This window comes from Molossus molossus, unplaced genomic scaffold (genome assembly GCF_014108415.1).
Source record: "Molossus molossus isolate mMolMol1 unplaced genomic scaffold, mMolMol1.p scaffold_m16_p_8, whole genome shotgun sequence".
Taxonomy (NCBI): Eukaryota; Metazoa; Chordata; class Mammalia; order Chiroptera; family Molossidae; genus Molossus; species Molossus molossus.
In genome coordinates, this window is record NW_023425402.1 from 8,301,098 (window position 1) to 8,326,672 (window position 25,575).

The 25,575-nt window shown below is 50.2% G+C and overlaps 1 protein-coding gene across 1 annotated transcript; it reads left to right on the forward strand.

Annotated features, from left to right (window-relative positions):
• The first annotated feature begins 7,486 nt into the window (after positions 1-7,486).
• Positions 7,487-19,771, forward strand: PI16 (peptidase inhibitor 16). The gene is made up of 6 exons (XM_036248591.1): positions 7,487-7,673; positions 11,666-11,887; positions 16,018-16,127; positions 16,374-16,462; positions 17,052-17,729; positions 17,943-19,771. Exons 1-6 carry the CDS (start codon positions 7,506-7,508, stop codon positions 18,062-18,064), a joined length of 1,389 nt encoding a protein of 462 aa, XP_036104484.1. The 5' UTR covers positions 7,487-7,505; the 3' UTR covers positions 18,065-19,771.
• The last annotated feature ends 5,804 nt before the right edge of the window (positions 19,772-25,575 follow it).

Below are 25,575 nucleotides of genomic sequence, written 5' to 3' on the forward strand. Positions count from 1 at the left end.
AAGTGGAGGCGGGGTAGTCATGCCAGGAGGGGGTGGCTGATTTACATGGAAAATGCAGGCACAGAGGTAGGAACAGCGTGATGTGTGCAGAGGACCAGAAGGAGGTTGGCAAACTCAGGGTCATGGGAAAGGGCCAGGTTTAGGGGTCTGGGGTCCAAGCAGAGGAGTTGAGAGCAGATGTGACAGGAGTGGGAGCCATTGGTCCCTGAGCAGGAAAAACGCTGGGTGACAGTGGTGTTTGAGTCACCAGCCTGGCTGGAGGGCTGACGGACTTCAGGAGAGGAACAGTGTGTGGAGGGACAGAGACCGGGGCCAGGCAGGCAGGTAGGAGGTCACAAATAACCGGGCTCAGGGCCACTGGAAACGAAGTTAGGAAAGACAGGCGGAGATGTGCACAGAAAGGACTGTGGCGGCATCATCTGCATAGCAGATGTCCCTGTGCAGGAAGAGCAGTCAATAGATGGCTGTATATTTGTGCAGTAGAGTATTGTTCAGCAATATTGTTCAAAACTGAGCAGATGCCTCCACGTCAAGAAATCTTTTTTTTTTTATCCTCACCCGAGTACATTTTTGCATGTATCTTCAGGTAAAGCAGGAGGGAGAGAGGGAGGAAGAGAGAGAGAGAAACATCGATATGAGAGAGATACATCAAGTGGTTGCCACCCACACAACCCCAACCGGGGATGGGGACAAACTGCAACTAAGGTAAGTGCCCTTAGCGGGAACCGAACCCAGGACTCTCTGGTCCATGGGCCAACGTTCTAACCACTAAGCAAACTGGCCATGTCAAGAAATCTTAAAAGAAAGGGAGAGAGAGAGGGAGGAAGGGAGAAAAGGAAAACCAGTTTTAGAGCGACCAAGCCCATGCTGTCTAATGCAGTAACCACTAGCCACATATGGCTATTTAAACTTAAATTAATTGAAATAAATACTTCAATCCCCTAGTCACACTAGCCGCACTTCAAGGCTTGGTAACCGCACGCAGTCAGTGGCCACCGTGTGCACAGAAAGCACAAAGAGCATCTCCCCGTCACCAGAGTTCCTTTGGACAGTGCCAATGGCTTTGTTTGTTTGTTTTTTAATCGATTTTGGAGAAAAAAGAAGGGAGAGGGAGAGAGAGAGAGAAACATTGATGAGAGAGAACATCGATTGGCCGCCTCCTGCATGCCCCCCTGGGGTTCAGGCCCACACCTGGGCATGTGCCCTGACCTGGAATCGAACCGGAGACCTCCTGGTGCATGGGTCGACGCTCAACCACTGAGCCAACCGGCAGGGCATTGTGTGTGGATACAGAGAGTATAGCGAAAGTAAGATGGAAGTCCTACAAATGTCAAACAAGTTCAGACAGCGGTACGTGGGGAAGCAAGAGCCTTCGGAGTCAGAGAAGGGCCCTCGGCTTCCTCGTTCTCTCTGAAGCCATGTGGTGGCGATACGAGCCCTTGTTGTAATATCAGCTCCACTTTGAGACACGGCAGCAGTTCATAGTGAGCGCAGTTTTGAGATGGGCTAGACGTGAGGGACGCCGGGATGGAAACCGGAGACCAAAGGCTGGGCTTCCCTGTCTGGAGACATCAACCTCCCCCACGCTGGTACCCACAGTCCACGTGCACCGTTCAGCTGCCCCTTGTCGCCATCCCATCCTTCATCCTCAGAAACGCTCTTCTAGGGTCCTCGTTGCCATGGTTACCTGGCCTTCAGCCAGCCATGAAGGGGTCAGGCACACACCACACAGGCTGGTCTGCTGGTCACACACACCTTTGGAGTGTCCCTCTTGTTTGCCCAGCCACCACCCCACATTCTGTCCCATGTTCCTCCCCGTTGGCTCCCCAGCACCAGCTCCAAAACCACGCCTGGCCCCACACTCCTAAAGAGGGCCACTTATGTCCCGTGAGCATCCTGGCGAGGGCTGGGACAGCTGTGCTGTCAGGAATTCGCGCCAGGAAGCCAGCGGCCCGGGGAGGTCTGGGCCAGGCGCCCGGCGCTGCTGCGGCCACGGGGCTCCTGGCCCGACTCTGCGCACGGGCTGCGTTTGGCATTCAGGGGGCAGAGGGAGCCTTCGATTATGATTCCGGGCTGGCAGGGTGGCCAGGCCCTTCTTTTGGGGGCCATACGTTGTGGTCCCCCCCCCACGGGGTGGTGCCCTCTCCACAGAGCCCCTCAGTCCCTATTCTGGGAGCCATGAGCCCCAGACCAGGAGAGTAGGGACCCCAGTCAGCCCTGCTGGGGGGGGGGCGCCTCTTCCCGCCTGCGCACAGCAGCACCGACCTCATCCAGGGCTGTGCTCCACACTCATCAGGACTCACCCCTGCAATTCTCTGAGGCAGATGTGTTGTCCCATTTTACATATGAACAAAGTGAGGTTTGAGGGCGATGAGTTGGTCAGCCAGTGAGGGACCTGCCCTTCTGCTCTTCCTCCCAGGCTCTCTGCGCCTCCATCTGTACCCCCACCTCTGCTTCTCTCCCTGGCCCACCTGCCACCACCCCACCTCCTCTACTTCCCCCGCCCCGAAACACTGCGGCCTCTCGCTGAGTGCGCTCCGGGCCCGCGCCCTTCCATGGCGGCCCCTCCCCAGGACGCCCCTCACACTCCACCTGGGGGGAAGACTGTGCAGAGGGGCCCTTGAAACTTCTCGGGGGGGGGGCACTTGGAAGGGCTTCCAGGGTTTCCGTGACCAGCCATCACCTTTAGTTCTTTTTTTTTATCCTCACCCGAGGACATTTTTCTATTTTTTGTTCAGATAGACTGGGAGAGAGAGAGAGGAAGAGAGAGAGAGAAACATTGACATGAAAGGGACACATCGAGTGGCTGCCTCCTGCACGGCCCAACCAGGGTCAGGGACAAACTGCAACCCGGATGCAATAAAAAGCAAATGTACAAACTACAAGCCCTGGGTTTTAAATCACAGATTCAGCAGACGCCATATTGCTATAGGGGTTTCTCCGTGTTCACTCTTTTTTAAAAATTTTTCTATTGATTTTTAGAGAGAGAGCGAGAGACAGAAACATCGACTGGCCTCCTCCTGCATGCCCCCCACTGGGGATCGGGCCCACAACCTGGGCATGTGCCCTGACTGGGAATCGAACCGGGGACCTCTTGGTGCGTGGGCTGATGCTCAACCACTGAGCCACAGCAGCCGGGCTCCGGGCTCACTCTTGCTTCCAGCACCTGCCGTGCTGCAGAGCAGTGATGCACCGCTGGCGGAATGCACGGCCGGGGCCGCACTTACAGAAGCACCTGCTCGAAGACTCGCAGCAAATAGTAGAGCTGGATTTCCCCCTCTTGGTCTTCATTTGTTGTGGTGGAGATCCACTGCTATTCAAAATGGAATTTGATCTACAATATATAGATAATATTCAGAAGAAAATACATATTTCCTTTGAGTCCTGGTTTCTAGGGAAATACAGTTGTCAACCACGGCCAGTCCGTCCTGTGCCCAGTTCTGTCACCTCCCCCTCCCCCTTACTGCCTGTCTTTCATTCCTCTCTCCTGGCGCTTCCTTCAACCACCCTCTCCGCAGTGGCAGGTCCCAGGCTCCGGTCCACCCCCTGTCACTGCTCTCCCCTTGCCTACAAAGCTATTTTCCCTGCTGTGGAGAAGCCAGGTAGAGGCTATGGAGGTGACCACACCAGGGCATCCTGCAGTGCCAGTGTCCGCCCTGCCCAGGGGCTTCAGGGAACGGTGTCCTTCCCCCTGTGAGTCCAGCACCTCCCAGGCCAGGGCTTCAGCACTAACTCCCTGGGGAGTCCATGCCTTCTAAGTCTTCTTATTTCAACCTCAATACCAAGCGATCAGGGACTCGCCAAGTCCTGTCCGCAGCGGAAAGATATCCATCTCACAGATGCAGCAGCTAAACAGCCTGGGAGCTGCCCAGTGGGCTGGGCTGGAGATCTAACCTGCCCTCTCTTAGTCTTCTCTCCTCCACTCTGATCTTCCCCAGCATATCTTCTCCTTCTCCCCACAGACCAACCCTTTTCTGAAACCCTTCTAATTCTGTCCCACACTATGTTGCACTCTGCTCTCTCATTTATTTCCTTCATCCTTTTAAATTAGTTATTTGAAAGTCTTCAGATTGTTCTATTAATTCAGGTTTTGGAGCCAGAAATCCTCCTCTGGGAGCTCAGTTTCTCATGTGTTTTATCATTTCTGATTGTGAGCTAAAATGGGGGATTGTTTTTCCCTCATGGATGGTCCAAGGGGCCTGGGCTGTGAAAGCTCCCTCCAGATATGGTTTTGCCTTTGTCTCTGCTGAAACTAGCCCCTACCACTACTCAATTCACCCCACTCTGGGATTGCTAAAACTGGGTTGCAGGTTTGATCCAGTCCCTGGTCTCGAGTAGTGCAGGAGGCAACCAATCAATGTCTCTCTCACATGGATGTTTCTCTCTTTCCCTCTCTCCCTTCCACTCTATCTAAAAAAATCAATGAAAAAATATCCTCAGCTGAGGATTAATAAAAATAGTTTCTTATTCCATGGGTTGCCATTTCACTCTGTTGATTGCATCCTTGGAGACACAAAAGTTTTAAATTTTAATTAAGTCCAATTTATCTATTTTTACTTTTGTTGTCATATCCAAGAAATGTTTGCCAAATCCAATGTTATGAAGTATTCCCCTATGTTTTCTTCTGAGAGTTTTATAGATTTAACTCTCATGTGTAGGTCTTTGATCCACTTTGAGTTAATTTTTGTAGATGGTGTAAAGAAAGAGTCCAACTGAAGTTCTTTTGCACATGGATATCCAGCTTTCACAACACAATTTGTTAAAGAGATTGTCCTTAAATGGTGTAGGCCAATGCCACACTGTTTTGATTACTGTAGCTTTGTAGTAAAATTTGAAATCAGGAAGTATGAGACATCCAATTTTGCTTTGCTTTTTCAAGACTGTTTTGACTATTTGGGGTTTCTTGAGATTCCATGTGATTTTTGAGGTGGATTTTTTTATTTCTGCAAAAAAATCATCATTGGGATTTTAATAGGGATTAATTGAATTTATAGATTGCTTTAGGCAGTATTAAGACTTCCAATCCATAAATGTAAGATAGATGTCTTTCCACTTATTTGTGACTTCCTTAATTTCTTTCAGTAATGTTTAGTAGTTTTTGTTTGTTTATTTGTTTGTTTGTTTTTTATCCTCACCCGAGGACATTTTTCCATATTTTGTTCAGATAAAGTGGGAGGGAGGGAAGGAGATAGAGAGAGAAAGAGAGAGAGAGAGAGAGAGAGAGAAACATCGACACGAAAGGGACTCATCAAGTGGATGCCACCTGCACAACCAACCAGGGCCAGGGATAAACTGCAACGAAGGTACCGGCCCTTAGTGGGAACCAAATCTGGGTCTCTCGGGACCGCAGACCGGTACTCTAACCGCTGAGCCAAACCGGCCAGGGCTGTTTTGTAGTTTTTAATGTATGTCTTTTGCATCCTTGGTTAAGTTTATGCAAAATTATTTTATTCTTTTTATTGCTATGTAAATGGAATTCTTTTCTTTCTTTCTTTTTTCAAAAATCCTCACCCAAGGATATTTTTTCATTTATCTTCAGATAGAGTGGGAGGGAGGGAGGGAGAGAGAGAGAAACATTAATGTAAGAGGGACACATTGACTGGTTGCCTCCGGCACGACCCCAACCAGGGCCGGAGATGAACCATAACCGAGGTACGTGCCCTTGCGGTCAATTGAACCTGTGACTCATCGGTCCATGGGCCAGTGCTCTAACCACTAAGCCAAACCGGCCAGAGAAACACTGATTTGTTGTTCCATTTATTTATGCAATCATTGGTTGATTCTTTTCTTTTCCAAACTTTTATTTATTGATTGAGAGAGAAAGAGAATAAGAAACATTGATTTACTGTTCCACTTATTTATGTATTCATTAGATTTTTGTATGTGCCCTGACTGGGGATCGAACCCGAAATCTTGGGATATGGGGACGATGCTCTAATCAACTGAGCTATCTGGCCAAGGCTGGAATTATTTTCTTTTTGGATTGTTCATTGTTATGTATAGAAACACAGCTTGTTTTGTGTGTTGATTTTGTATCCTTGAACTTTGCTGAATTTTTTATTTATTTTTTTTATTTTTATTGATTTTTTTTTTCTTTTTAGAAAGAGAAGAAGGGAGAAATAGAAACATCAATGTGAGAAACATTGATCAGCTGCCCCCCACACGCCCCCTACTGGGGATCGAACCCACAACTCAGGCACATGCCCTGATGGGGACTCAAACCCGGACCTCTCAGCCCATGGGACAATGCTCAATCCACTGAGCCACATCGGCCGGGCTTGCTGAATTTTTAAATTAGTTCTAATAGTTTTGCTTGTTTTTGCAAAAATGCTATTTTGTTTTTACTCAGACTCCTGAGTAGTGACAGGTTTTCTCGCTACCTTCCAAAGCTAATAGCAGACTTTTTCTAGGTCCCCACTCCCCGAGAGTGCAGGGTTCAAGGATCCCAGCTGAACCTGACAGTCCTGGTTCCAGCTTCCAGCCTCACGAAGGCCGAGCCTCAGTCCCCGCCCCGGCATGGTCATCACAGTGCAAGTGCTTGGCCACGGGCTCTCTCCCTCCAGTGCCCTCCCCTCAGCGCGCTGCTGCGGCAGCTCCCTCTCCCCTCTGCTCTTCTGCTCTCTTGGTTTCCGAAACAGATACATCCTGTTTTCTGCATATTCAGAGCAGGAGGGATCCCCGCATCCCACTTCCAAATGCACACCTCAAGCACGTGCATTCCCAGAGGACACATGGAAGCCACAATTTTATCCACAGTGAAAAGCCCCACGACAGGATGCAGCTAGACCGGGAAAAAGCAAGAGTCCTGCCTCCCCGTGGGCTGGGAGCTGGCCAAGGTCATGCCACGTGGCTGGTTGTTGTCTACTGTCACTGAGGGCTAACTGTGTGCCAGATTCTGTACGGGGTGCTTTACATACATTCCATGTCATTTAATCCTGCTTCCAGCCCTATGAGGTAGGTATTATTATTGTCACTGGTTCAGTTCAGGAACCTGCCAAAAACACAGCTCGCAAAGGGGCAGAACTAAGACTCAGACTTAGTTTGGCTCAACCTTTACCAAATACACCTCGTCTTCCTCCATTCGTCTACAAGCTACCTGTACCTTCCTCTTGTCCAGTCCGCTGGGGATGGGGTCCCCGTGATTTCCTTCCTCTGTCCTCAGCACCCAGTGGGTGTGACCTCTGCAGAGGTTACTGTGCTTTTGCCCCTTGAGGACCTGTCCACAGCTCGGGAGGGACTGTGACACTCACAGGGCTGTTGGCCTGAGCCCCGTTGCTGAGAGAAAGGAGGCCGTTGCCAAGGACTCTGAGGGGAGTTCATTGCTGGGAGTGAACTCAGCTCTGGTCGGGACCCAAGCACCCAGCCCTCCCCGAGATATGTGTGAGCTGGGCTTCGCCTCCAGACAGCCCCTCCCGCCGCCCCAGCCAGGGTGGTGCTTGTGTGGGAGAGACTTTAAATCCTGCTGCCAGACCCCTGGATGGGAGAAGCAGAGGGGGGTGGTCACCATGCACAGCTCCCGCGGTCTCCTGGCGCTCCTGCCGCCGCTGCTCTTCCTGGTGGCCACCACCGGCCCCGCCAGAGCCCTCAGTGACGACGAGAGACGTGTGATGGTGGAGCTGCACAACTTCTACCGTGCCCAGGTGTCCCCATCGGCCGCCAACATGCTGCAAATGGTGAGTACGGCCAGAGGCACTCACCTGCCGGGATGGAAGGGCTACTGGGTAGGGCCCCTCACCAATCTCCCCCACCCCCAAGCTGAAGCTGTCTCAGAGACTGCCCCTCGGGTCAGTGACAGAGTCTCTGAAGTCATGATTCACAGGTCCCCGTAAGCAGCCCCATTATGCAGATGAGGCAGCAGGCTCAGAGAGGCAGGCTGGCCCTTCAGGGGCAGCAGACCACTAGCTGATACAGCCGGGCCGGGTGCCCAGCTTCCCACTTCGGTGCCCACTTCCCAGCACTCCTAAAGTGCATGTGCCCCTGGGGGGGACACCTTGGGGACACGTCTTTCAGGTGCCTTCCAAGGAGACGAGAAGAGGAAACGGGGCAGCAGGATGGGTCCAGGCACCTGGGGAGGAGGTACTGAGGGGGGCTGAGCAGAGGCAGAGAGGACTCTAGGTCACACCGCTCACATCTGTCCTGGCCACCTGCTAGACGCGTGACTTTGGGTGAGACCCTTAACCAATAAGGACCCTCAGTTTCTATCTGTAAAATGAGGTCATAACTGGAGTTACAGATCTATCAACATGAACTGAATCTCATAGATATAAAAGAGTGGGAGTAAAAATGAAATCTCAAATGTATATATATATATTAGGATATATTTACATGAAGTTTAAAAATGTAAAAAATACTATTGTATACAGGCGGTGAAACATGCCGATGTAGTAAACACACATGGACACGCCTACAGATGACTGAAGCCAGGTTGGGGGGGGGTCCCCTGTCAGGGAGAGTTATCTGATGGCACTGTTAGGGGCAGGACATGTATGGTCAGGATTAAAAGAGAGAAAGTGAGTTCACCCCCTTCCTGTCCTCCCTGGAGCTAGGCTGGCCCATCCCTTCCAGCACCCTCAAGTGGCCTGGAGGGTGGTGGGCAGTGTCCTGGGAGCATGACTGGGGCCCGAAAACAGCGTCGCATCTGGGGACACAGGAGCGAGCCTGAGGTCCAAGACCGAAGTCGGGACAGCATGTCTAATCTGGCGCAGTGACTCTGGTGGCCCCTTGACAGTCAAAGGCCCCTGTTTCCAGATCTATCATGCGCTGGCCACCCTGCCCTGAGGGTCAGACAGGATGACGCCCGAGAAAGGTCTGGAGTGGTCTCCAGACACACATCACGGCGGCTCAAGCCCCGCTGGCCAGGGCAACCAGGGACTGCAGACTCAGATCAGGGCGGCAGGACCAGCTCTGCCAGCAGCTCCCTGGTCGAGGCCTGGAACTCATCTCTGGGCCTCAGTTTCCCCATCTGTAGATCCTTAATGCCCTACAGCCATGCTGGCTGAGGGTGGGGGCTACCCAGGCTGCGAGCTGCTTTGCCTCTGTAGAGATGGGCCTCAGGGGGTCAACCTTCTGGGAAGCAGTTCGGGCATTGAGGGGATACGCAGCGGGTGCCCCTGGGAACAAGGCTCAGGTGCAGCCTCAGCAACGGTGTCTGCAGAGACTCTGCGACCTGATGGCCCGGGTTCAAATCTTATCTTTGCCATTTATTAGCTGTGTGACCTCAGCCAAGTTACTTAACTCTCTGTGCCTCAACTTCCTCGTCTGTAAATTGGGGATAACAATGTAACAACTCCCTTGTAGGGTGGTTGTAAGGATTAAATGAGTGAATGTGTGTAAAGCACTTAGAACAGTGCCTGACACTTAGTAAGTGCTCACTACGTGTTTGATTAACAAAAGGGAAGGGGTCCTGGGTGGGGCAGGTGAGGGTGACCGTGGACTCCTCTCTCGCTCAGCCTCCATGTCTAATCATCACCACTTTTACCTCCCAGAAGGTTCTGTTTTCCTTGAATCCTAACCCCCACCGCCACATCTCTTTGGCACAAGCCTGGTTCAGTCTTTCATTTCTTCTCCCAAGGACTCCTAGAACAGCCTCAACCTGCTTCCTCCGCCTCTGGCCTCTATACCAGAATGAATGAGCCAGCAGAGGCCTGACCCTGCTCGAAACCCTTCACTGGCTCCCACCGGCTCCCTAGTGCCTCAGGCTAAAGCTCCCCCTCCGGAGAAGGTTCTCTGTGTGTCTCTAGCGTCCTCTCCTGCCCACTTTCTCCTCAGTGACCTGAACTGCTCGTCTCTCCCCAGCCAAACACTGCTTCTCACCTCCACGCCCTTGCTCATGCGCCACCTTCTGCTCGGGACCGGCTTCCCTCTGCACCTGGCCACGGCCTCAGCTTTGAACACTGAGCTCACCGTCTCCTTCTCCAGCTCCAGGTTGGGCTACATGGCCCTCTTTGGTGCCTCTATACTACCCATTGTATATCTATCATTTACCCCATGGCGGCCCAATTAATGGCTTATGACAATGTGAACTGGGGCTTCCTGATCCCTGTTGTTGCCACAGGGCTGGCATGGTGCCCAAGACTGTTGAATGAATGAATGAGTTAGTGAGTGAGTGAATGAACGGACTTGTTTTCACACGGTGACCATGTGGCCAATGTAGGTGCCGTGACTCCTGCAACTCCCCAGGGTCCCTGGACCACTGAGAAGCCTCAGGACCCAAAGCAGACTCGCATGATGGGACTCCAGGTTCCAGTCAGAACGGAAACGACAGCGGGGCCCTGCAGGGGGGATTGCTTTAAGGAGGGCCCTGTCTCGGGCATCAACAGTCGGCACACATCTGTCGAGCACCTGCGGTGTGCCAACCCTGTGCCAGACCGTGGGGATGCACCACCGCCTCACCCTGAGGAGCCAGGTCTAGTCTAGAGTCCAGCAGGTCATCCCAGCACCTTGCCCTTTACCACTTCCCACTGCCCACTACCGCCAGAGTTTGAGGGAACCTCAGGGACCAGTAATTTGGGACAAAAAAACACCCAGAGAGGGAAAGAGATTCACCCGAAGTCACAGCAGCGGGGCCGCCCAGCCCAGTGCTCCCATCCACTCCAGGCAGCTGCTACTGAGAACCGTGTGTGCATGGGCAGTGGGTGTGGACACAGCCCCCTCCCCCCAGGCTCCCCCCAGCTCTTGGTGCTTTATGGGCTGCCTGGCTCCCACAGCTGGATGGGTCCCCAGAGGGTGGGGCACGAGTTTCAGCCAGGCAATCTGTTTCCAGGAGAGGCCAGGACAAAGTTTAATGGGTTCCAGGCCTCCCTCCTCAACCCTTTGGTCAGATGCCTTGTTAATCCCCCTTCCCACCCACAGGGAGCCTGTCCCCCAGCCAGGCACACAGAACCTCAGAGGCTCCGTAACCTCAAATGCTGTCCTCCTGTTGTCACACCTGAGGTGCCCACTGAAGGACGCTGCCTTAAGGGTGGACAGCTCTTTGGGCCACCAGGGCCCTGAAAAGAAGCCTCTCAGTAAGAGTCATGCGGAGACATTAATTTTCTTGGAGAAGGGTGGTCAGTTGACAAGAGTTGAGGGCGCGGGAACAGCCCTCAGGAGGGAAGCTTGCAGCTGGCGGAGCCTCGGAGGGAGGCCGGGCTGTCCCGAGGGAGGGTGGGCGCTGGGAGGACAGTGCTGGCCCCACTCAGTGTATGTTCAGGCGGGAGGGGGAGGGCAGTGGCTGAACAAACAACCCAGCAGCTCACTGGACATCTCTGGTCTTCGGAGCAGTTCAGACAGCCCTCGGAGGTCGGTGGGGGCACCGCTGCCCACCTTGCACTTGGGATATTGATATTAATGAATACGAACATTGTCACATACACCATCTCATTTCCTTCTCCCAACACATCCTATGAGAATTCAGAAAGGTTAGGCAATCTCTCCAAAATCACACAGCTGGTGCATGGTCCCAACCGGCTACTCGGGCCTGGGGGGCACCCTCCCACCTCTTCACAGAAGGCCCCTGGCAGCAGAGACCTTCCCAGATCATAGCCAGGCGTCACCCAGCCAACCAGGGAGGGTGTCTGGTCTCCAGGGGTCCCAGGACATCCTCAACCTTCCGTGTCAGTGTCTGTGGTGTCCTCCCCCTTCCGCCTTCACTGAGCCAGAGGTGTCCTCGCCTTCCTCCCCGCAGCGGTGGGACGAGGAGCTGGCGGCCTTCGCCAAGGCCTACGCTCAGCAGTGCGTGTGGGGCCACAACAAGGAGCGCGGGCGGCGCGGGGAGAACCTGTTCGCCATCACGGACGAGGGCGTGGACGTGCCGCTGGCGGTGGAGGAGTGGCACCTGGAGCGCGAGCACTACAACCTCAGCGCCGCCACCTGCGACCCGGGCCAGATGTGCGGCCACTACACGCAGGTGCGGTGGGCGGGGCAGCACGGGCAGTGGGCGGGGCGGGGCCACCTGTCCCATTTTGTTTTCTTTATTGATTTTAAAGAGGGAGAGGAAGAGGGAGGGATAGAAACATCAGTGAGAGAGAACTTGGACTGGCCGCCTCCTGCATGCCCCCCACTGGGGATTGGGCCCACAACCTGGCATGTGCCCTGACCGGGAATCCGGGACCTCCTGGTGCATCGGTCGACACTCAGCCACTGAGCCACACCGTCCGGGTGTCTTTCCCCAGCTATTAATGGTTGTCTAGGCCTCTGATGAAGTCTGCTTCTCAAACTGACAACATTTTCAGTTCACTCTTTTAAAAAATCCACTATTTGAAAACCTAGGCAGCCCCTCTCTGCCTCCTGGTACTGAAGAGACCTAAGTGAGGTTTCCTGCAGGATGACTACTGTAGGAGCCGACCCTGACCGAGCTCTGGCTTAAATTACGCTCAGAGCTTTTGCCCCAGCAGTCAGTGCCCCCCTCCCGTCCGCCTCTGACTTCTCTCTCACTGTCCCTCTTTTGTTATTTCTCATGGTGTCTAAGTTGCTGCTTCTATACTGCCAAGGACAAATAAAGCAAATAGACCATTTTGTTTGTTTAATGTTTCTTTTGCTTTGAAAAACTATGCATAAATAAGAGCAAATTGTCACAAGGGAAGGTTTCAGGGAGCCTTCTGAGTGCATGTCCTGCCTCCCACAGTCACTTTGTGCTTATATGGGGATGCTCACTGCACTTTGAAAGTTTGGGTTTGCAGATAAGAGGTGTAAGGGTATCCGTGGTGAGTGTGTGTGGCGGGTGTGTGTGTGTGTGTGTGTGTGTGTGTGTGTTAACATTAGTGTTTCTGAATTATTTTTTTCCTCCTCCCAATGCTTATTTGTTGTTCAACAGTGACACAAAGACAAGTTTTTTGAACAGACAAAAATAGCCCGTTGGGTGTGGCCCAGTGGATTGAGCATCCTCCCATGGACTGAGAGGTCCTGGTTTTGTTTTTGTTTTTAATCCTCATACAAGGACATTTTTTCATCTTTGTTCAGATAAAGTGGGAGGAAGAGAGAGAGAGAGGAGAGAAAGAGAGAGAGAAACATCGATGTGAGAGGGACACATCGACTGGTTGCCTCCCACACCACCCCGACCAGGGCCGGGACAAACCGCAACCGAGATACATGTCCTTAGCCAGAATCGAACCCATGACTCATCAGTCTGCGGGCTGACGCTCTACCGCTGAGCCAAATTGGTCAGGGTGAGAGGTCCGGGTTTGATTCCTAGTCAGAGCACATGCCCAGGTTTCGAGCTTGATCCCCAGTAGGGGGCATACAGGAGGCAGCCAATCCATGTTTCTCTCTCACATGGATGTTTCTCTCTCTCTCTCTTCCCCGTCTGTAAAAATCAATAAAAACATATTTAAACCTTGGCCAGTTTGGCTCAGCTGTTGGAGTGTCAGCCTGCAGACCAAAGAGTCATGGGTTCGATTCCGGTCAAGAGCACATGCCTTGGTTCCAGTTTGGTCCCTGGCCCTGGTCCGGGTCATGCAGGAGGCAACCAATCAATGTGTCTCTCTCATGTCGATGTTTCTCTTTCTTACTTGCTCTCTTTCTCCCCCCGACTCTATCTGAAGATAAATGGAAAAATATCCTCCTATGAGGATTAAAAAATAAAAATAAAAAGACAAAAATAGACCAACCATCTTCCCACCCATATCCACCAATTTTATGTTCCAGTGCCTCATGTGAGTGGTATTTTTAGTGCTAATCTTTAGGGCAGGAAATCCCAACATCACCCACCTAGATCAGGAAGTTGTGAGGGTGCAGACGCCCTCCTTCTGCACCCTGCCACCCCTCACACTCCTCGCCCCACCCCCATCCTCTGTAGGGATTGCTTTCAGTGCCAGGCAGGAGCGAGTCTGCCCCACCTCCACCCCAAACTTCTCTAGGGCTGAGCACACATTTCTGCCTGGGAGATGCTCAGCAGTAGGAACTGGGGGACCTTCAGCTGATTTAAGCAGAAACATCCCGATCCTGGGAGGGTGTACAGAATTAACAGCCAGAGCAGATCTCACGGCAAAATCTGGCCTGTTTGCATGACTCCTGGGCAGAGTGGGCCTAGAAACAGCACGGGGGGTTGCTGGTCTCAGCCCGTGGGTGCACAAATATTGGTTTAACTTTTTATTGTTGTTAATCCTCACCTGAGGATATTTTTCCATTAATTTTTTAATTTTAATTTTTTTTACTTTTATTTAAATTTTATTTTTGTTACAGATGTTTCTCCTTTTTTACCCCATTGACACCCTCCTCCCCATCCCCCCCACCCTGTCCCCGGCTTTGTCGTCCATGTCCATTGGTTTAATTTTTATTTTTTTAGAAGATCTAATTGGCTTTATTCACTGATTCATCCCATCTAGCACATAGAACGGAGCTCAGCCCAGCTGCAGAGAAGGAAAGGTTTTTAAAGGCAGGAAAGGGTAGGAAAAGGGAACTATTAACTAAGAACACACTGTTTGAGGCAAGGTCACCCTCCCAAGAGGCACGGAAGGGGTCTGTCAGGTTGGTTACCTCACTAGTACTTCAGGTGACTCCAGGCCGACTGGTTAAAGGTTGCACTCTGGCGGGGGTGGGGGAGGCTATAGGGTGGTGTGGACAAGGCCCATCCCGCACAGCAGGTGCCCCCTAATCTCACTTCGCCCTCTTAGCACCTGCGGCTCGGGGCGGGCGGGCAGGCCGCTCCATTTAACATGAGGTGGCTCACTAGTCGCCCCTCCTGAAGCACTGTGCTCTCTGGAGCCCACCCCACCCCCAGGAGGCCAGGCCACCCCCTCCATTGACTTTTTTAGATAAAGGGAAGGGAGGGGGAGAGAAAGAGAAGCATTGATGTGAAAAAGATACATCGATTGGTTGCCTCCCACACAACCCCGACCAGGGCCACAGATCAACCTGCAACCCAGGTATGTGTCCTTGACCAGGAATCAAACCCGAGACCCTTCGATCCTCGGGCCAACACTCTAACCACTGAACCAAACTGACCAGGGCTGTTTTGACTTTTTAAATTTTATACTTAAGACAGGACTCCTTCTAGCAGCTAGGCAACCCACACTTAGAGAAGGCAGAGCAGGTCCCTGCTTACTTGTGATTTGGGGAAAGTCCCACGTCCAAAATGGCTTCTCCTGCTCCCTTCCTCGGATTTTGCTTGTTGCTGAGTTTAAGATTCTGGCATTTGAGACTAATGCCTTTGAATGTACCATTATTTAAAATGCAAGGGTACATTCACTGCTGGTTTGGTTCAGTGGTTAGACGTCTACCTGAGGACCAAACTGTCATTGGTTGGATTTACAGTCAAGGGCACGTACCTGGGTTGCAGGTTTCCCTGGCCCCAGTCGGGGTCATGTAGGTGGCAACCAATCGATGTGTCTCTCTCACATCAATGCTTCTCTCTCTCTCTCTCTCTCTCTCTCTCTCTCTCTCTCCCCCACCCCTTTCTCCCTCCTTCCCTTCCAATCTATCTAAAATAAAAAAATAAATAAAAAATAAACTTAAGCCCTGGCCAGTTTGGCTCAGCGATAGAGCATCAACCTACGGACCAGTAAGTCACGGCTTTAATTCTAATCAAGGGCACGTACCTCGGTTGAGGTTCATCCCCGGCCCTGGTCAAGGTCATGTGGGAGGCAACCAGTCAATGTGTCCCTCTCACGTCGATGTTTCTCTCTCTCTCTCTCCCTTTCTCTCCCTCTCTCTCCTTCCCACTCTATCTGAAGATAAATAGAAAAATATCCTTGGGTGAGGATTAAAAAAATAATAATAATAATAAATAAACTTTAAAAAAATGCCAGAGCCTCTACGAACAGCCCACAGGAAGAATTCATGAGGGTCTATCAAAAGGAAAGGTTTCAGAGGAAGAGAGGCCTGGTGAAATAGTGGTTGGTAGGGGAGAGTAGTTCAGGACAGACTACTTCCCAACCCCAAGCACCTGTTCAGTTTTGTCCTTAAATGGCATGTCTTCAGGGGCTTGGATCTTACAGACTATAGCGATTGCTCTTCTCCCCAACTGCACAAGGCTGGTACAGAGACACTAGCTAGGGGCCATCCCACCCACGCTAAACTGTTGGCTTTGCCCTCCTTCAGGTGGTCTGGGCCAAGACAGAGAAGATTGGCTGTGGCTCCCACTTCTGTGAGAAGCTCCAGGGCGTTGAGGAGACCAATATCCATTTACTGGTTTGCAACTATGAGCCCCCGTGAGTCCGAGGGAGCCTGAAGGGTGGGCAGAGCCAAGGGGAAGGCTGGGGTGGACACAGTCTAAGGATGTCGGTGGGGGATCATCTGGATTGTATGCCCATACCGTCGGGGCAGCTGTGAGGGCACCGATAGGATTCTGCACTCTGGCCCAGCAAGTTCGTTGGGGGCAAGTAAGAGCCAGGGACACGTTTGGTCAGGAGTTGCCAGAGAACCCCAACTCCCAGCATCCTCCTCGCCTCCTGCAGGGGGAACGTGAAGGGGCAGAGGCCCTACCAGGAGGGGACTCCGTGTTCTCAGTGTCCCTCCGGCTACCAATGCGAGAACTCTCTCTGCGGTGAGTAGTGGTGGGCTGGGGAGGGAGAGGCAGCAGAGGAAGGGACTCCCGATCGGTTGGTTGGAGCCTCCTGCAGCTCCTGAGTGGCCCGTGGACAGGGCAAGGGCCCAGCGGGAGGTGACTTCCAGAGGCCCCGGCTGTCCCATGCCATCTGGGTTCCAAGCCCATTTTGTCCTTGCTCAGCCACTTTGGCGCCCTGTCTGTCATGCCAAGTGCCCGGATTTCAACCCTCCAAACAGAGGGTAACGGAGGCCCGCGGCTCCCGAGCACCGGGCGAGGTGGGCGTGGTCAGAGGGACACGAAAGGGCGTGTTCAGAACTGGAATCCAGCTGAAGTCCCCAGAAAAGCTGGAAGTGCGAGTGCAGAGAGAGGAAGACTTGGACATGGAGGTGGATTTAGGAGCCACCGTGTCAATCACAAGAAGTAACATTTACTATCATTGAGGGACATATTCACTGGAGAGGGTGTGTGTGTGTGTGTGTGTGTGTGTCTTTGTAGGGCATTTGGACACCTCACCTTGATTGCGATGGGGTGAGGGGTATGAGGTCCTGCTTGAAGCACTAATGCCAGGCCTTGTCTCTCTTAGCAGAACCCATCAAAGGCCCAGAGGAGGCTCCGGAGTTGCCACACCTGGTAACCGAGACCCCGTCTTCCCTGGCGACTGAAGCCTCAGGCTCTAGGAAAGAGGGTGTCTCTTCTTCCCTAACAACAGAAATTCTATCCTTCATGATGGTCACAGAGGTCTCAGACTTCCTGGCAACCAAGGCTCTACCCGATGTAGAGTCCAAGGCCCCATCTGCCTTAGCAACGGAAGGCCCCCCCTCCGTGGCAACCGAGACTCCACTTTCATTAACAACTGAGGTACCTTTGTATTTGCAAACTTACAGTCTGTTCTTGGATGAGGAGCCAACTACCTCCCCCAAATCCACCCATGATCCCATCCTAAAATCGGGAGACAGAGAGGCCAGCAAGACAAGCATGCCCTCCAGGAGCCCAGAGATTTCTCCGCACCTCAAGGTGTCCCTAACAGGGAATCAAGAGCCGCTGCCCCACTCCCAGGAGGAGGGTGAGGCTGAGGCCAAGTTGCCTTCTTCCAGTAAGGTCTTGGCCTCAGTTTTTCCAGCCCAGGATGAGCCAGGTGAGCTGCAGCCCACACTGGACCGTATGGGGCACACCTTCCCCGCGTCCCTGCCCAATCTTCCCAGTACACCCGCCACCGCTAAAGCCATGGGTGGACGAACACTGGCCCGGCAGTTGTCCTTGCAAGGTAAGGCCTGTAGTGTCCGTCCTACCTTCCCTTCTGACTCCAGATTGTCAGCATTCTGTCCCCAGTATAGGTGGTATAGGCATGAGGGGCATTACCTCTGACTAGGAGAAGCTTCCTCCCTGGCTGCTGCGCCCCCACTTGCATGCTGGAGCGTGGGTGGGAGGTCTGGCAGAGCTGTCTCCAGGCTAAGGCAAACCCTCTCCCTTCCTATAGGTGCAGAGGCCCTTGAAAAGCCTGAAATCCATTCAGGGCTGAGCTCGGGCCCTGGTCACATTGGGGGCCCTCTCCTGTGTCTGCTGCTACTGCCTTCCCTGGTGTTGGCTGGAATCTTCTGAAGGGGTCACCGTTCAAAGGCAAGGCCTGGTGGGGGGACCCTGGCCTCATGCCCACTCTGGATTGTCTTTTTCCAAGTGAGAGGTCACAGCTTCCTGGGCAGGTCCTGTTCTGTGGCCCAGCAGCCCCCTTCCCCCCAGCTTCTGGCCAGACTCCAGGCCTGTGCCAATCGCTGGCACTGTCCCAGAAGTACCTCTGCTTCTGGGCTGGTCCACCCCTCAGCGACTGCAGACTGAGTAGTGATCCTGTGGCCGTGCTCCTGTTCTTTTAGGGACAGAATATCTCAGGGCTTCCCAGGAGCCCCTCGGCATCTCCCAGTCTCCTGGCATCTTGAGGCATCTGAGTCCCAGGCTGTTCCCGGGTGTGCCTCCTGCCTTCCCAGGGTGAGGGTTAGCTGTCCTTCTGCCATCTCCCCAACCCTGTCTCTGGCCTCCCAGATTAGACGCTTCTTGGGCTGAAGGCCCTGGAAGGAAAAGGCTGCAGGGCATATGTCTTTCCCAGACATCTTGGTCTGGGTGGCCAGCTCAGGTTGCCACCGGTTGACTGCATATTTGGCCCGGACCTCTCCTGCCCCTCCTATGGCAGTTCGGGGTGGGGGATTCTGGGGAGATCCCTGCTGCCTGGCCTGGGGCCAGCTGCCTATGCAAGGTAGAGGGTTCTCCCTGAGTGACCTTCCTCTCCCTACTCACTGTGTAACTGGCAGGGCTGGGGTGGGTGTGAGGGGCAGACGGACAAGCCCCACCTGGTGGGGTTCTAGGGGTGGGGCAGGCAGAGACCAGGGGAGGGAAGCAGCTCCCTGACTCCTGAATAAGCGCCTGTGTAAGAGTACCCAGTCTCCATGATTGCGAGGGGTGGGCAGCCCTGATGAAGCTCGACACTTCCCCCACCAACCTGTGGCACCTGTTCCTTCTCTCACACCCCTCCGTCCTCAAATACTTCATTTAGTTCTTTGGGGGCCCTTCCTTCCATTCATATAACACCCCCCCCAAAATCTTCAGGTTGCTGACAGGGAGGGTAAAGGGCCAAGGAAGGGCCAAGGGTGCTGGGCTGACTCTCTCAGCTCAGGAGTCACCAGTGGGGCCTAGTTGGGTTTGGTGCCCAGGCTCAAGGAGTGGCATGCAACCTCTTCACTGGGGTGCTGCTACCCAGGCCCACCTGGGACACAGTGTCAGATATGTAGCTCATGCCAACCCTTAGAGATTGGAGGAGTCCTGAGAAAGGTTCTGGAGTCCCAGACAGCACAACGGAATTGTCCAGAAGCGGTGTGTGTGTGCGTGTGTGTGGTCAGCAGTAGTAAACAACTGAGGGCAACTTGGGACCAAGCTGAGGTTGGTGAGGGGCGGAGCAACTGTCTCCAGGCCAAAGTCAGGCCAGGGATGTGTGCCTTCCATATATGTATAATATGATATAATGTATCTCTATTAAGATATGTCACATAATATAAAATTACACATTTAAATTGTACCACTCAATGGTTTTAAGTGTGCAGCCATCACCATGGCAAATTATAAAACATTTTCGTCACCCTGACAAGAAACCCAATATCCATTATGAGTCACTTCCCTTTTCCCTCCAACTACCCCCAACCCTAAACCACCACTGAACTATTGTCTCTTCTGGGCATTTTGTATAAATAAAGTCACAATATGTGGCTTTTTGTGTCTGACTTTTTTCACTTAGCATACTGTTTTCAAGGTTCATCCATGTTGTAGAATAGAGCAGTAGTTTGTTCTTTTTTATTACCAAGTAATAGTTCATTGTATGAAATATATTTTATTTATCCATTCCTCAGGTGGTGGACATTTCAGTTGTATCCACTTTTTGGCTGTTGTAATACTACTACTATAAACATTCATGTAAAAGTTTGTGTGTGGACATGTTTTCATTTCTCTTGGCTATATACCTAAAAGTGGTATCATGTGGTAACTCTGGATCATATGGTAATGCTTGTGTTTAACTTGCCCCCCGTTTTTTTTTTTATCATCCTCACCCGAGGACCTTTCTCCATTTTTTGTTCAGGTAGAGTGGGAGGGAGAGAGAGGAACAGAGAAAGAGAGAAACATCGATGTGAAAGGGACACTTCGAGTGGTCGCCACCCGCACAACCAACCAGGGCCGGGGACAGACTGCAACCAAGGTACATGCCCTTAGCGGGAACTGAACCCGGGTCTCTCCAGACCGCAGGCCGGTGCTCTAACCGCTGAGCCAAACCGGCCAGGGCTGCCCCCCGTTTTATTGAGAAATACTGAAATACATCTCTGTATAAATTTAAGGCATACAGCATGATGGTTTGATTTACATATATTGTGAAGTGATCGATCACCACAATACTTTTAGCTAACAGCCCTCTTCTCATATAAATAGGAAAGAAAAAAATTTCTCCTTGTGATAAGAATTCTTAGAGTTCATTCTGTTAATAACTTTCCCATATACCTACCTACAGCTGTGTTAGCTATGGTAAACATGTTGTGCATTGCACCCGTTACCTGTCTTAGAAGTTTGTAACTTTTGACCACCTTCCTCTGATTTCCTCTCCCCTCACCCTCTGCTTGGTAACCAGAAGCTTTATCTTCTTCTATTTGTTTTTTGGTTTTAATTCCACATTTAAGTAAGATCACACAGCATTTGTCTTTCCCTGACTTATTTCACTTAGCATACTGCCTTCAGGTCCACCCACGTTGTTGCAAATGGTAGGATTACCTCATGTTTATGGCTGAATAGTATTCCATTGTATATATATACCACAACTCCTTTATCCACTCATCTATGGGTGCACACTCAGAGTGTTTCCATTTCTTGGCTCTTGTAAAATAATGCAAATATCTCTTCAAGTTAGTGTTTTCATTTCATTTTGATACATTCCCAGCAGTGTAATTGCTGGATCACATAGTTCTATTTTTAATTTTTTGAGGATATGTTTAACCTTTTGAGGAACTGCCAGACTATTTTCCAAAGTAGTTGCACAATTTTACATTTGTACCAGCAATGTATTAGAGTTTTAATTTCTCCACATCTTAACCAACACTTGTCATTATCTATCTTTTTTATTATAGCCATCCTAACGAGTGTGAAATATCTCGTTGTGGTTTTGATTTTCATTTCCCTGATGACTAATGATGTTGAGTATCTTCCCATGTGCTCACTGGAAAGTGTATTCATCTTTTGACCCTTTTTAAAAATTGGGGGTATGTATTTGTCTTTTTTTTTTTTATCCTCACCCGAGGACATTTTTCCACTTTTTGTTCAGGTAGAGTGGGAGGGGGAGAGAGGAACAGAGAGAGAGAGAGAAACATCGATGTGAAAGGAATGGAGTGGCTGCCACCCGCACAACCGACCAGGGCCGGGGACAAACTGCAACCGAGGTACGCGCCCTTAGCGGGAACTGAACCCGGGTCTCTCAGGACCACAGGCCGATGCTCTAACCGCTGAGCCAAACCAGCCAGGGCGGTATTTGTCTTTTTATTATTGAGTGGTAGGAGTTCTTCCTATGTTCTAGATACAAGCCCCTGAGATATATTTTCTCTCCTTATCAAATATTTTCTCTCCTTCTGTGGGTTTTTTCTTTCTTTATTATTTAAATTTTTAAAATTTTTTATAATTTTTTGTTGATCTTCATCAGAGGATATTTTTTCATTGATTTTTAGATAGAATGTAAGAGAGGGAAAGAGGGAGAAACATTGATGTGAGAGACACATGAATTGGTTGCCTCCTGCGTGACCCCATTGAACCTACAACCCACATACATACCATGGGCTGACACTAACTGATGAGCCAAACCGGCCAGGGCTGTGGGTTGTCTTTTCAATTTTTGTTGATGATATCCTTTGAACACAAAAGTTTTAAATTTTGACAATATCCAATTTATTAGTTTTTGGTTGTTTGTGCTTTTTGATTTTTTTTTTTTAAATCTTTATTGTTGAATGTAGAATGTTTTACAGATGTTCCACATTTTTCCCCCATTGACCCGCTCCTCCCCACTCCCACCCCCATCCCGCCTTTTCCCACACTATTGTCTGTGTCCATTGGTTATGCATATAAGTTCTTTGGTTTATTTCTTCCCATCCCCCCAACCCCTTTCCCTTTGAGGTTTGTCAGTCTAGCAATGAATTTGTACTTCTTAATCTCTTCACCTTTTTCACCCATTCCCCCAAACCCCCTCCCAACTGGCAACCAACAAAATGTTCTCTGTATCTATGAGAATGTTTCTGTTCTACCTGATCATTTTATTTGTAGATTCCATTGTTGATAGCTATGTATTCATTGCCATTTTGTTTGTTCATATATTTTATCTTTTTCTTCAAAAAGACCCTCCATCATTTCATATAATAATGGTTTGGTGGTGATGAACTCTTTTAACTTTTTCTTGTCTGGGAAAGTCTTTATATGGCCATCGATTCTAAATGACAGCTTTGCAGGATAGAGTAATCTTGGTTGTAGGTTCTTGCTTTTCATCACTCTGAATATTTCTTGCCACTCTCTTCTGGCCTGCAAAGTTTCTTTTGAGAAATCAGCTGACAGCCTTATGGGAACTCCCTTGTAGGTAACTAGCTGCCTTTCTCTTGCTGCTTTTAAGATTCTCTCTTTGTCTTGAACCTTTTGCATTTTGATGATGATGTGTCTTGGTGTGGGCCTCTTGGGGTTCATCTTGTTTGGGACTCTCTGTGCTTCCTGGACTTGTATGTCTGTTTCCTTCACCAAGTTAGGAAAGTTTTCTGCCATTATTGTTTCAAACAGGTTTTCGATTTCTTGTTCTCTCTCTTCTCCTTCTGGCACCCCCAAGATGCGAATGTTGGCACGCTTGAAGTTGCCCCAGAGGCTCCTTACACTAGCCTCATTTTTTTGGATTCTTTTTTCTTTTTGCTGTTCTGATTGGGTGTTTATTGCTTCCTTATATTCCAAATCGATGGTTTGCTCCTTGGATTTACGTACTCTATTATTGAGGCTATGTAAATTATTCTTTATTTCAGTTAAAGCCTCCTTTGTTTCTAACTGTGCATCCATGATTTCTGACTGGTCCTTTTTTATGCTCTTGAGGCCCTCAGTAGTTCGCTGAGGTTCTCACTAAGTTCATTGAGCATCCTTATAAGCAGTATTTTGAACTCAGCATCTGTTAGGTTGCTTATCTCCATTTCGCTTAGTTCTTTTCCTGGGGTTTTGTTCTGTTCTTTCATTTAGGACCTGTTTCTTTGTCTCCTCATTTTGGCTGCCTCCCTGTGTTTGTTTCTGTGTATTACTTAACGAGAGGTATGGGGTTAGCTGAGACCAGATGCTGCTCGTTTGAAAGAATTTAGAAAAAACCTGAAGCAGGATCCAAGACAGGCCAAACCTATGGTTAAGCAAGTGGCAACAGCTTGGGTGGGCCTGAAAGTTGGGTGGGGCGGGGCCTCAGGGAATCACCAGGGCGGGGCTACCAGTGTGAGCCAGGTTGCTGGAGTCCCAGATGTGGCGGCTGTCTGCCACCCCAGGGAAGGGCTCACCAAAGGAACAAAGGCCTCTGACAGCACATCTGTGCCAGAGAAAGCCCCCTCTCCAGCCCTCGCTCCAGTGCCAAACAGCTCAGTTCTTCCCTGTATGTCTCTGGCGCCCCTCGAGCTGCCTCCCCTCCAAGCTCAGAGGGAGAGAGTCCGATAAGTCCGTGCGCGGGCCCTTTAAGGAGCTGCCTGGGGCTCCAGCCGCTTCAGCCTCCCTGAGCCTCAGTTCCCGCTGGTTTTTCCAGCCAGAAGTGATGGGGATTCTCTTCCTGGCACTGGAACCCTGAGCGGGGTGCCTGGTGTGGGACGGGGACCCCTCAGTCCTCAGGGAGGACCTTCCCAGCCGAGGTGTCCTCCTGATTTTTATCTGCCACACGTGGGTGTGGAACCAGCCTGTCCCCTCCGCCCCTCCTACCAGTCTCGGTGTGGCTGCTGCTTTAATTCCGTAGGTGTAGGACTGCCATTCAGCTTGATTTCAGGCGGTTTTGAATGATGGTTGTTCTGTAGTTTAGTTGTAACTTTGATGTGGTTGTGGGAGGACGCGATACCGCGGTTACCTACCCGCCATCTTGGCCAGAAGTCCTGTGCTTTTTGATGTTATAGCTAAGAAACCAGTGCCTAACCCAAGGTCACAAAGACTTATACCTATGTTTTCTTCTAAGAGTTTTATACATTTAAATCTTTGATACATTTTCATTAATTTTTGTATGTGGTATAAAATGGGACTCCGACTTCATTCTTATGTATGTACATATCCAGTTGTCGCAGAACCTTTTGTTGAAGATTATTCTCCCCCCATCTAATTGTTGTTACTCTTGTCAAAAATCAGTTGGCCATAAAGTGAATGTTTATTACTGGACTCTCAGTCCTATTCCATTGGTCTGTGTCTGGCTATGCCAGTACCATGCCATCTTGGTTCCTGTAGCTTTGTAGTGAGTTTTGAACTCAGGAAGGGCAAGTCCTACAACTTTGTTCAAGTTTAGGCTATTCTGGGCCCCTTGAATTTCCATATTAATTTTAGAATCTTGTCAAATTTCTGCAAAGAAGTCAGCTTAGGTTTTTTATTTTTATTTTTATTGTGAGAGTACTACAGATGTTTACCATTTCCTCCCGTCAGCTGAGATTTTAACAGGGTGTGTGAAAACTGCCATCTTAACTAAATTAAATCTTCCAATCCATGAGCGTGGGATGTTTTCCATTCATTTAGGTCTTTAATTTCTTTCAACAATGTTTTATAGTTTTCAAAGTCTCTCTCTCTCTCTCTCTCTCTCTCTTTCTCTCTCTCTCTTCCTATCTGAAGATAAATGCAAAAATGAACTCGGGTGAAGATATAAAAAAAAATTTGTTCAGAAGTACTTTGTTATTTTTGATGCTATTTTATAAAAATTAATTTCATTTTCACGTTGTTCAATTGCTAGTGTATGGAAATACAACTGACTTTTGTATATTGATTTTGAATCCTATAACTTTGCTGAATTCACTTACTATAGAGACATTTTTAGTGGATTCCTTAGGCTTTTTAAAATACAAGATCATGTCATCTACAGAGAATCGCAGTTCTTCCTTTTGGATCCAAATTTTTTCCTTGCCTAACTGCCCTGGCTAGTCCCTCCTGGGCACTGAGCAGTGGCAAGAGCAGACATCTCCTTCTTGTTCTTGATCTTAGGGGGAAATTGGGTCTTTCCCATTCAGTGTTTTGGGTTTTTCATCCTTATCAGGTTATCTGATTAGGTTGAGGAAGTTCTCCTCTACTCTTAGGTTTTTGAATGTTTTTATCTTGAAATACTTTTTCTGTGTGTATTGAGATGAGTCTATGGCTTTTGTTCTTTACCTGTGGATAAGAGTGTTATTAGGTCGATTTCCAGATGCTGATTCAACTTGTGTTCCTGAGAGGGAATCCCTCCCCTCTTGGGCCTGTTTTCTTATGATGCCTCCGGGGTGGGTCCCATGAGCTGGTCAACTGTGGAAGCCTCTGAGCAGAGGGAAACTGTGGTGGCCCAAACCCATCTCTCCTGGTTTTTGAGTGGACTCTGCCTGCCTTCT